Here is a 12,193-nt window from a genome sequence, read left to right as displayed (position 1 = left end):
GAAGGGAGTGATCTCACTGTTTTTTTCCTGCGTTTGTCCCAATAGAAAATAAATTATTGGTAGAATACAAAGGACCTGGTAAAGAGCATTCGAATTAAGGTCATCCGGAGGCAATATATTAGGAATTATAGCAGTTATAGCAGTGTATTAATTTGTGTTAGCTCGGCTCTGAACCCAAGACCCTATGTTTGGAGTGCTTAACCAGGTGAGCTACTGCGGACATGAATTCAGCAGGTAAGGATAGCAAAATATAGTCATCAAAAGGTGTAGACTCATTAGCTATAGTTAAGCTAACTGATGAATTAACCCACAACTATGTGTATGAAAGTAGGTGAGCTAGTGAAGATGTGTGAAGAACTGGATTCAGGATCAATTAAAAGTAGATTTAGGGTTTTAGCGTTGGTATGGTAAAATATAGTCAGTAAATGAACTTTATTGATTTTAGTTGACATAACTGGGGATCAAATCTACAACACTGTATGATGGATACAATACATCTTAACCATTTTAGCTACTTGGGACATGGAATAAACCTAATTGAGGATTAGGCTTTCAGTCAAAACTAGATAGCGGGCATCAGATTCAGATTCAGATTCAGATTCAGATCTACTTTATTGTCATTCTAGTACACGTGTATACAGAACGAAATGTCGATACATCTGACCCGCACAGTTTCCTTGAATGTACAGATATAAGTAAAAGTTGTATTGTATTATGGCTACGTATAGTATTTTACCATAGTGCCGATAGTGCAAGAGGAGTAGCTAACCGGATGTGCAAAATGGGCAGTCAGGTTAACAAGTCAGGTAAACAGTAACATTAACACTGTAACAATAACGCTGTAAGTACAATAGTGCAGAGAGCAAATGTGCAAGGAGTGGCAAGCTATAAAGAACTGCCAGTAGTGCAAAAAGTCAGATTAGCAGCCTTTTAGATTTAGGTTAACTATATGTTAGATTGACCATTTAACAGTCTAATGGCCAGGGGGACTAGACTACTGCGGAACCTGGTGGTCCTGCACCGCACACTGCAGTACCTCTTCCCAGAGGCTAGCAGAGTGAACAGAGTAGAGTTTCTATAAATATACCAGCTAAAATGACCATGCCCAATTTAGTTGGTTTGAAAAAAAAAATAATCGAAAGATGTGAAGTAACAAGTCAATGCATGATTTTTTTATAATACAACAGAACCTAAAAACTACATCTTAAGCCAACAGTGAACCAATTCAGGTTCGATAAAATCGGGGTAATGTGATCAAAATACTTTTCAGAAGTTAGTATAACAATTAGTTTTTTCAAACTTTTCAGTACTTTTTCAAGCTTTTCAGCAGTTTTTGTATTTTACTTTGCAGTATGTTTTCATATAATATATATATATATATATATATATATATATATATATATATATATATATATATATATATATATATATATAAGTGTTTTTACTGAGCATTTTTCTTCTACCATGTGGCCCATAAACAAAATTAAGTAGTAGTTTCCATATTTAAAACAAAAAATATTGTTGGCTTGTCTGGAGTCCAACCCGATCATCCCTAACTACAGTTTGGAAGTAAAACTGGGTTTCTAAAGTCAGGTTAGAGTTTGTGTTTAACCTTGATTTGGGGTTTCAGAACAGCGATTATGGTTACAGAGTAGGGTTAAGAAAATTAAAACAAGGATGGTAAAATATAGTAATAGCAAAACACCTTAATACATTTTGGTGCACTTGACTGGGAATCAAATCAGCTACCATGTCTGCTACTGAGGATGCGAAATGAATTGTTTTAAGGATTATGGTCTCAGTGAAAAGTTTTTTTAGGGTTTTAGAATAGGGTTTATGTAATTCATACATACAAGTCTAGCAAAAAAGTCTTTATAACCATGAAAGATTGTTATAATTTACTGTTGTCTTGTGTGGGTAAAAAACCCACCACCCTGTGTGTTGAAGGCAAATGCTTAAACAGGTGAGGTACTAAGGGAACAATACAAATTGCATTGAGGATTATCGTCTCAGTCAAAATTCGGGTTTCAGAAGAGAGCATGCATTTTGAAAACAATAGGGATAGTAAATTAAAGTCTGTATTTATTTTGTTTTTATTAACGTGAATGGAGCTCTAACCCATGAACCTGCATTTTTAGAAAAGCGATTAACCAAGTGAGCTGCTGGGGGTTTCGAGCTGAAGGGAATTATGTAAATCCACACGAGCGAAAGTTTGTTTTTGTTTGCAGAACTGCAACGTCATGTATTTTAACGCAAAGCACTCCATTTCCAAATTAGCAAAGTTTGCGCCGTACGAGGCCACGCTAGGCCAAGCAAAAAGCGAATCGTGTCCCAGCTGGGGCGACATCAAACGCACTAAAATGCTCTTCTGATCTTACATAATTTCTTTCTCCACGTGGCTCTGACCGAGTCGGGGACATCTGCGGTTTGCTCACGCACAAGCTAGCACACCTTTACTTATTCATCACGCACATGAACGTGCACGCACATCCAAAATGCATGCACTTTAATGGACCTCAGTTCTCTGGAGCACAGGTCAGTCCACACTCGACGGGGATTAAGTTGCCCGCACTCGATTGTATTTTTAAGCACTCCGGGGTTCGGAATGACATGCGGAAATCTATGCACGTACAAGTTAAAGTCTTAATGACTTTGTATTCTCTAGAGGATGTTCCAACAAGGCTTTAAGTATAACCCAAAATTGTATCGATCGAGAGAAGACAGTCGGATAGAGTTGATTTATGTACGGGCAACGGTGCAGTGATTATTAAAAATTATGCAAATTGTTTTAAGACGCTACAATTATACTAAATAAGTAGTTTGGAAAAACAGACAGAACTGAAAGTGGACCATGCAGTAACCTAAAAAACCGAGATGCATATTTCAGAGTGGATTCATTTTGTCATCATGCCCCTTTTCTAAAGTAACACTCTTGTAGTTACTTCTAGGCATTTTTATAAGAAAAAAAAAGGTTAAAAAAATGATTTTGTCACAGCCTTGCAAGTATATTCAAATGTATTACCACTAAAACCAATGAGAAAATGATATTTTCAAAAATAAATATACACTACCTTTCAAAAGTTTGAGGTCACCCAGACAATAGTGTGTTTTCCATGAAAAGTCACACTGTTTTCGTTAAAATCAGTACAAAATAAATGGAAATACTTATCGAGACATTGAGAAAGTTAGAAGTAATGATTTTTATTTTTAAAAATAATTGTATGCTTCAAACTTTGCTTTTGTCAAACAATGGAAATTTCCAAGTGACTCCCAACTTGTGAACGTGAGTGTACATGGATAATGCATATGTAATCGTCAAACAATACTGTAAATAAAAAACGAATGTGTTGTGCTTTTATTTCGTAATCATGTATTTATCATATGGTGTGAAAAAGATTAAGTTTAATGTATTTTCCAAATATATTTTTACACGTTTTTATTTCAATTCACTTATATATATGTATGTATTATTCTGTTTGTGTTTATTTTGTAGTAAATTGTTTTTGTCTATTAATATTGCCGCTGTCATGTAAAAAAGAAAGCTATATTGCCCTCAATGGTTTATCAGTTATTAAGTTATGTTAGTGTAAATAAAAATCTCAAATTCAATTTTGGGTGAATTAAAGACATTTGGAGATAAGTATGTTTCGTATGACAGAGAAGATAAAACGAAAGTGGAAAGAAACACACAAATATATACCTGAAATTAAATATTGTTCCACATAAAAATGAAAACATTTTCAGCTTTGGTCTTCATTTATTGAATGGATGTGTTCAATAAACAGTGTATGTACTGTATATTCTGCTTTTTTAATAGTTATGTACAGTATACATGTTCAAGGGCGTAGGTTTGGTCCTGGCATTGGTGTGTACATAGTGCATTTTTTTAGGTGATCACATAAAATTGGTTTGAACAAAGCAATGACTGTTGGCTATTTCGGGACACTTCCCCCACTGTCCATGCCAGAACTACGCCCTTGAGAAAGATTCATTCATTTAACTCACTTACATGTTATATGAGGTTTCTATTTTTTATTATTTAATCTTTGTATCCATCTGTATAGATTTACTTGATAAATAATGAGGAAAATATATTTTGTTCCAACTTGTTGTCTACATTTTAAAACCTGAAGTATGACGAGGTAAATCAGTTCACTTTCCTTTGTCTTTTAGGGCCCCCCTCACCTCCTCGAGACTTGGTCTACACTGTCAAGCAGTCTACTCTAATCTTGGAGTGGGACGAACCATCCGACACGGGCGGCAGAGCCGACCTGACTTACAGCGTGGGTTGCCGGCGCTGCCCGGGCCGGCGGTGCGAACCCTGCGGTGCCGGCGTGGGTTTTGTCCCGCAGCAAGTCGGATTGACGGAGAGAACAGTGACCGTGGTCAATCTCCACCCCAACGCCAACTACACCTTCACCGTGGAGGCTTTGAACGGAGTGTCCGAGCTTCTACCCAACAAGAGGTTCTACACGCAGGTCAACGTGTCGACCAGCTTGCCTGGTGAGTCATTGCTATTCTCATTTCTTATCTGAATTCCTCATTTTGGTTGTCGTACTTATACATGAATGTTTGTCAAAATGAAGGCTTTAAAATTCTTAAGCTTTGAACGTGACTTAACATGTTGCAAACAGGTAAAGCTCATGAGCTAAATCCGCTGCAGGGCTTTAACTCATGGACTAAGGCTGTTTTAACTCTTAAAGTTTAAATCTGAATTAACTTTCAGTTCATTTCAAAGGCAGCTTTAACTCAATTTCTAAGTTACTTCAACCTGACCTAGTAAGTTAAAGCAGGTTTAAAGCTTTAAATTCAGTAAACAATTTAAAGCAGATCCACTAATGAGTTATGTCGTAAGAGGTTAAGTTCACAATTCAGACAAACTTTACCTCATGGGTTAAATTGGCTTCATAGCTTTATTGGGTCAAAGCGGTTTCACCTATGAGGTGAACCCATAAACCTTGCTTTATCTCGAGCTTAAAATAATAAAACTCAACCTAGTGAGTTAAAGCAGGTTAAAAGCTAAAACTCAGTGTTGAAGCTTTTAGGGGCCAGTGTGTAATAGTCAGTGCCTCCTAGTGGTACAATCCTAGTGGTACAAAAAACTTTGAATCAACAGAAAAATCATTGATTTTAATACTAGGCAAAATACACGAACTATCATACCAATGTTAATTTTTATTTAGAAAAAAAAAAATCTGAGTTCCAGAAATGTGTATTTCGTGGAATCCCTACTTAAGTCGCCGGCTTGTTTGTATGCTGTCTTGTTGCTTGCAGTGGCACTAGTTTTCGTTCGCATTAGACAACAGTGCCATCTAATGGTCGAATATTACACACAGGGGCTTTAAAGAAAATTTAACTAACGAGTTAAAGCATGTTGTAAAGAGGTAAAGTTAAAAGCGCTGACCATAATTCGACCCATTAATTCAATTGGCTTTAAAGCTTTATCTCATATATTAAAGCTGTTTTAAATCGGAGTTGAACATTTTAACCTGCAATTAAAAAAAAACTGCTTCAACTAAATATTTAAAGCTCTAACTTTATTTAATGTATTGTGACCTAGTGAGTAAAGACAGTTTAAATGTGCTAGTTAGAAATTAAAAACACATTGTGAAGAGATAGTTTTAAGAATGATTTAACGTGTGAGTCAAATCTGCTTCAAAGCTTTATTTCTTAAGTTAAATTTTAATAGTAATGTTTTAAAAGTCTTTTGTAACATTTAAGTGTTTGGCTGTACTTTAAAATTTGATTTATCACAGCCAATCATTACAACAGTCATGCAATTAATCACAATATATATTCTTTAATTTTCCCAAGCTCTAATATACACTGACACACATCCATATTTTCTATCAAACTTGCAGAGCTCTGTTCTTAATTTGTAGAAACTGCTGATTTAAATGGAAATCTCTCTCAGAAAACCAAAACGTACCACTTCAAATATAGCCAATCTAATTAGAACATTGAGAGTGTTGCACCACGACGAAGCTGAAAACAATGCCAAAGTAGTTGTTATTGTTTGCATCGTGCTTTAATTTTGAATTTTCGGAAGAGGTGACATTTCATTCAAAGCGGGTGTTAAGATGAAACCAGCCGGCGCTATGTTCTGTCGACTAATCTTGCTCACATTTTCTTGTATATGTCAAGTGGCGAACGTCGTGTCAGGCATTGTGGCGCTAACACGCAGGAAATTATCCCCTTTAATCATCGGCTTCTTCCTGATTTAGCTTCGGAAAGTTTTACAGTTTTATGCCACCTATTTTCTACTGAATGATCTTGATACGGGGGTATTTTTATTTTGGCATTCCTATTAACTCTTCTACCTCTGATCGAAACATCCGTACTACAGATATGGTGAGTAATATTTAATTTGGTTGATTAATAAGAGTCACAACCACCATGGCAAAACAGTCCTACATCAATTTAAACTGCAGTAATAACCAGCAGAGGGTGATGGAACTTTACAAACAGAATCCCCCTTAAAAATGTGCGACTTTAATTGATATGTTGTGTCAATTTTAATGTCATGATATCACTAAAGTGCTGTTATCATCACATGAAACGGCTTCCGATACTGGTATCGCCTTTTTTTTCTTGCAGTCATACGATCAGGTAATAAAGGCATCTTGAATATTTTGAATATTTTGTAAATAAAAGTTAAAAGTTACTAGTATAGTACCATTCCCTTCATATTTTTTGGCAAAGTACTGTAATTTCTGCACTAAAAGGCTCAACAAAAATGATCTTCTATCATACATTTTTCAAGGCGCACCGGACTATAAGGCGCTACAGTAGGAACGTCAACAAAACAGTTGGATAGGTCAATCAAACTGTATTAACCCTTTACTGTTCCGACAGCCCGCCGAAGGGCGATTGAACTGTTGAGAAGCATGTACGTGTCTCAGACACATATACATGTCTGTACGATGCCATCAGTCACTGAAATAGCTCATGCCAGGTATCATTGTAAAGAATACATTCTTGGAAGTCAAGATATGATAACCACTTCAAAATACACCTATCAGAGAAAGATTACAGTCTGAAACAAGATCCCTGAAAAATATAAAGCCGGGTTAGCTCACCAAAGACGTCGTCTTTCAGCCATCACGTTCGGTGATAATACGCAACCATGGTCCCCTTATATCTGTGAGTGTAGTGAATCCAACAGTGTTAAATATGTACGTACTCCAAAACAAGTGATAATGCCGACAGATAAAGAAAAATCTGCCGAAAAGCATGTCTGCATCAATGGATGATGCTTGTTACTAGCTTTTTTTAGCCCCATTAATATATTTTCTTCGACCAAGGTAACTTGTGATTACCAACTTTTTCGGCCAATCGTAGGCTTTGTTTTACCCGCTTTAGCCTATATGAGTCTGTAAAGGGGGCAGCACGGCGGCACAGTGGTTAGCGCTTGTGCGGCACAGTTTATGTCATGGAAACCTGTCGTGGGTTCAAATCCAGCTCCAGACTTCCTGTGCGGAGTTTGTATGTTCTCCCCGTGCTTGTGTGGGTTTCCTCCGGGCACTCCGGTTTCCTCCCACGTTCCAAAAAACATGCATTTCAGGTGAATTGGCCGGTCCAAATTGTCCCTAGGTGTGAATGAGCGGATGAGTTGTCTGTCCCTGTGTGCCCTGCGATTGGCTGGCAACCAGTTCAGGGTGTCCCACTGCCCACTGCCCGGAGATGGCTGGGATGGGCTCCAGCCCCCCGCGACCCTAATGAGGATAAGCGGTACGGCTGATGAGATGAGATGAGATGAGAGTCTGTAAAGGCTGAAAAGGACCTGCTTCTTCTACCGTTGAATAACTTGAGGCAGTGGTGACCGATTCAAATTATTATTTACACATTGATTATGAAATGAAACATCGGTGTGTGTGTGTATATATATATATATATATATATATATATATATATATATATATATGTATCCCGGGATGCACCGTGCACTACTTCTTTTTCAGGGGAAAATCAAGTCAGCTGCCGCTCACCGTAGAGGTAGACAACCGGTCTACTCATTATTGATCCATACCTAAGGTGCACAGTATTATAAGCCGCATGGTCAGCTTTTGAACAAAATGAAGGCTTTTAGGTGCGCCTCATACTGCGGAAAATACGGTACTTTGTATCAGTGAGTACTCTCACAAAAATTGGTATCGTCCATCCTTCAACGTCAGAGAAGATTTGGACTGACGTTTGCTATTTCGAGTGATTAATGTTCCGTCTGTGTCTTGACAGTCGGCAGAACGTCGGGTGAAATTATTTGCACAAAGAAAAATTGAGTTGCGCAACAAGGACCGTTTCGTATTTTGTATTTTTTGTTTTGTGACAAGGATACTTGTTTACATGATCTACCAATGGACTTATTTATCAGAAGAACTACAAATAAACAATAAAATTCCTGATACCGATAAAATCTCCCCCCAATTTTGTTTTGCAAGTAAGCCTAGTGCTGCTATCTCAATTTTAATATTTTCCACCCTAAATCCGTTGCATCTCTCTCGCTTTTTTTTTTTGTTACCACATGTCTGCGCATGATAAGCTTATTAGCCCGGAGTGTAGTGTTTATATCGTCTTTGCCACAAGAGATTTGAAGGCCGCCGACTGAGTTGAGTTTGACACATGGACAGAATTTGAAAATGAAACTGATTCGACCCATTGCAAGTCATTCAATAAAGTTATGTTATTCTATTAACACCCATAAACTAGATCTTTAAAGTCTACTTCTGTAAATAGCAGATGTTAGATTTCTTTTACTTGAGATTGACTCAATAAAATACATGAAGCAAATCTAATCATATCATTGGAGTGAATGCTGTCAGAGAATAGTCATAATACTGTACTGTAGAAATTACCAAAAAGAAAATTAAATTGTATTGAATTCGCTGGAAGCCTCAGCCAAGATATTTTTTGTGGGTTTTGATTTGCCTGAATTGATTTTGTTGCTGCAACAATTCCACCTAAGATACACCTTGACCTAATCGTTTGGCAGATTTGTTAAGTAGCAGAATAAAAGCCACCATATTTGATTACATTTATATAAATACAAATGTGAATATGAAATGTACAAGTTTCATCTGACTTAATAACGGAATCAGTTCTGACCAACCGTCCGCGATTACACTGGTGCAATATACTGCAGAGACGGGTTCTAGTTAACTAGTGTAGTGGTAGATTGCTGCGCCGGCTGGCTGTCAGAATTGTCATACACTTGCCAGGCTGCTACGTGCTGCTGTTGTGTTAGATATTAAAATAAATGAGCATCTGCTGGGCTTGATTGTAAGTAAAAGTAGGTAGATAGGGGGTAGAGTAGGTCAAATGATATATGTGTGTGTGTGTGTATATATATATATATATATATATATATATATATATATATATATATATATATATATATATATATATATATAGCCTAGATGGTAAGGCGCCCGCTTTGAGACTGGGAGGTCGGTGGTTCACGCCCCGGCCGAGTCATTCCTAAGACTTAAAAAGTGGTCGGCGGCGCCCTCTGTTGGCTGCGGCTGCATCGGCTCGCTACAACGGGTCAGGTGCAATCGACATTTCGTTCTGTGTACATTGTTACACAGAATGACAATACAAGGAAATTATTATTATTATTATTATATATATATATATATATATATATATATATATATTTATATGTATATATATATATATATATATATATATATATATATATATATATATATATCCGGTCTAAATTGTCCCTAGGTGTGAATAAGCGAATGAGTTGTCTGTCCCTGTGTGCCCTGCGATTGGCTGGCAACCAGTTCAGGGTGTCCCCTGCCCACTGCCTGGAGATGGCTGGGATAGGCTCCAGCCCCCCGCGACCCTAATGAGGATAAGCGGTACGGCTAATGAGATGATATATATATATATATATATATATATATATATATATATATATATATATATATATATATATATATATATATATATATATATATATATATATATCTCATCTCATCTCATTAGCCGTACCGCTTATCCTCAGTAGGGTCGCGGGGAGCGTATAAGTGTATATATATATATATATATATATATATATATATATATATACATACACATATACGATCATGTTTACGGATCTCTTAATCGCCTGGTTCGTCAGGGAACCACTGAGTACGCAACTCTGGACAGCTTTCTCCATTGCTGATGGTTCCTGTTGTGACAAACTTGTCATCAGTCCTGTTATTTTTCTGTTCTCTTCTTTTTCTGCTCGCTTGACTGTGCCCTGCAGAATAATCTTGGCCAGTCCTGATGATTTTGTGACGTGACCATACCACTGCAGTTTTCGGCTGCACATTTTGACAACAAAATTAATTTTCAAAAAGCAGCGCTCCCAAACAGATGGAATGTATTCCCTTTTCTTTAATCCAATCCTCTAAGGCCATTGGGAGCACTGGGGTGGTAGTTTTGCATGTTGAGGCGGATGTACAAATTGTAGGTTGCGGATAAAAAGCTAGCAGGGGTTGCCTGACTTTATGGGGCACTGAATGGATAAATGGGAGATCAGAATTACCTACGGCTCTTTATCTAGTGTTGGATTTTGTGCATGTGGTAGCATTTTTCACGCTTCTGCTTCACCCGTCCAGCATGCCGCGCTAGCGTGTGTGCGTTAGCCCTGCAAAACACACGCGGGTTGAATGTCTCGCCCCCCCGGCGCTACTTCCAAAGCCCTTTAGCTGAGGCAGAGGAGTGGAGAGGAATGCAGGACGACCGCAGTGACGGGGTGGGTCAAGGGAGGAGGAAGGATTGGCATTTCAATATCCTGAGAGGATTACTGGCTCTGCTTAGATGGCCGGTCCCCGCGGAGTAACAAGGGGTCTGGGAGACGCGGGAATAAGAGCGAAGAAGGCGATTGAATATAGAAGTCGAGGGGATGAGGGTGTAGGGATGTGAGCGGAATGCCTTAGCGCAGACACCTGTGCGGACGAAGGCAACCTTTGTCTGAACCGGACAACAAGGAACTCGCTGATGTTAGCAAGTACAAGAACTAAGATTAGAGGCCGGTGGGCATCGGGGGCGCTCTCTGACCTGGAATTGAACCTATGCCATCTGCATGAACTGCAGTACGTCAAAAGTGAAGCCAATAACTGCGTCCAAACGCTTCTATAAGCACATACTGTGTTTTTTGACCAGAATTAACCGCTGTTGCCAAGGTAATCAATTGGGTCATTGTGTATATCCCTTGTAGTATTTAAGCCTAAAATGGGCCAATTGGAATATGTAACTGCAGATGTATTCTTATAATATTATAATCAAAAAATGTTAGTGGTATACGGATTAAAAGGTCTACGCACACTATTCAATTTGACATGAACTCACATTCTTGTAAATGTAGTAATGAATCTGGGTCACAGTATATCAAAAAAGGGGATTTATAACGTGAGTCAATGTGACAAAAATCGGCATTTTTACATTTATGAAGTATAAATCTATCTAGCTCACTCTCGCTCTCTCTTGCATTCTCTCTCCCTTGCTCTTTCCCTTGCCCCCTCTCTCTCTTTGCCTCACTCTCTTGCGCGCTCTCTCTCTCACACTCTCTCCCTCGCTCTCTTTCTTTTGCTTTCTCTCTTGCTCTTTTTCCCTTGCCCTCTGTCCCTCTCGCTCGCTTTCCCTCGCTCTCTCTCCCTCTCGCTCTCGCTCTGTTTTTTCTTTCTCTGTTCTCTTTCTCTCTTGCTGTCACTCTTGCGCTCACTCTCTCACACTGTCTCTATCTTTCTCGCTCTCTCACATTGTCTCTCCCTCTTGCTCCCTTTCAGTTGCTCTTTCCCTCCCTCTTTGCTTTTCTCACTCTCTTTCCCTCAGTCTTTCACTCTCTCTATTTTCCTCACTCTCTCTATTGCTCTCCCTCTTGTTCTCTCTCTCCATCTCTGTCTCTTGCTCTCTTTCCTTTGCTCACTCTCTCTTTCTCTCTCTCTCTCTCTCTTTCGTGCTCTCTCTCTCCCTTATGTGTCTGGTGGTATGTAAGTCCAGACAGGGTAAATATGAATCTCTGTACCATTTTAGGACTTAATATGTTGTAATAATATGTGTTTACCCTCATTTTTTTTATTTAACACATCAAAATGATTGACAAGCCAGAATTGGAACATAATACAGAAATGATGGTTTTTGGTTGGTATTATTTGCACAAAAATGTAAACTACTGTAAACCCACATGTATCGAACC

At 38.3% G+C, this 12,193-nt stretch overlaps 1 protein-coding gene across 2 annotated transcripts in view; it reads left to right on the top strand.

Annotated features, from left to right (window-relative positions):
- epha10 (EPH receptor A10) overlaps window positions 1–12,193 on the top strand; it is a 228,162-nt gene that overhangs the window by 135,843 nt on the left and 80,126 nt on the right. For both annotated transcript variants that reach the window (XM_088328870.1, XM_088328869.1), the window contains exon 5: window positions 4,174–4,503. In XM_088328870.1, the coding sequence (XP_088184996.1) occupies window positions 4,174–4,503 (330 nt within the window). The remainder of the gene's footprint in view (window positions 1–4,173; window positions 4,504–12,193) is intronic.

The sequence above is a fragment of the Urocampus carinirostris genome, chromosome 2 (genome assembly GCF_059441175.1).
Source record: "Urocampus carinirostris isolate Australia breed hairy pipefish chromosome 2, RoL_Ucar_1.0, whole genome shotgun sequence".
In the NCBI taxonomy this organism is placed as follows: domain Eukaryota; kingdom Metazoa; phylum Chordata; class Actinopteri; order Syngnathiformes; family Syngnathidae; genus Urocampus; species Urocampus carinirostris.
The sequence above is the reverse complement of the archived record's forward strand: the minus strand, read 5'-3'. Positions and strand labels throughout refer to the sequence as shown.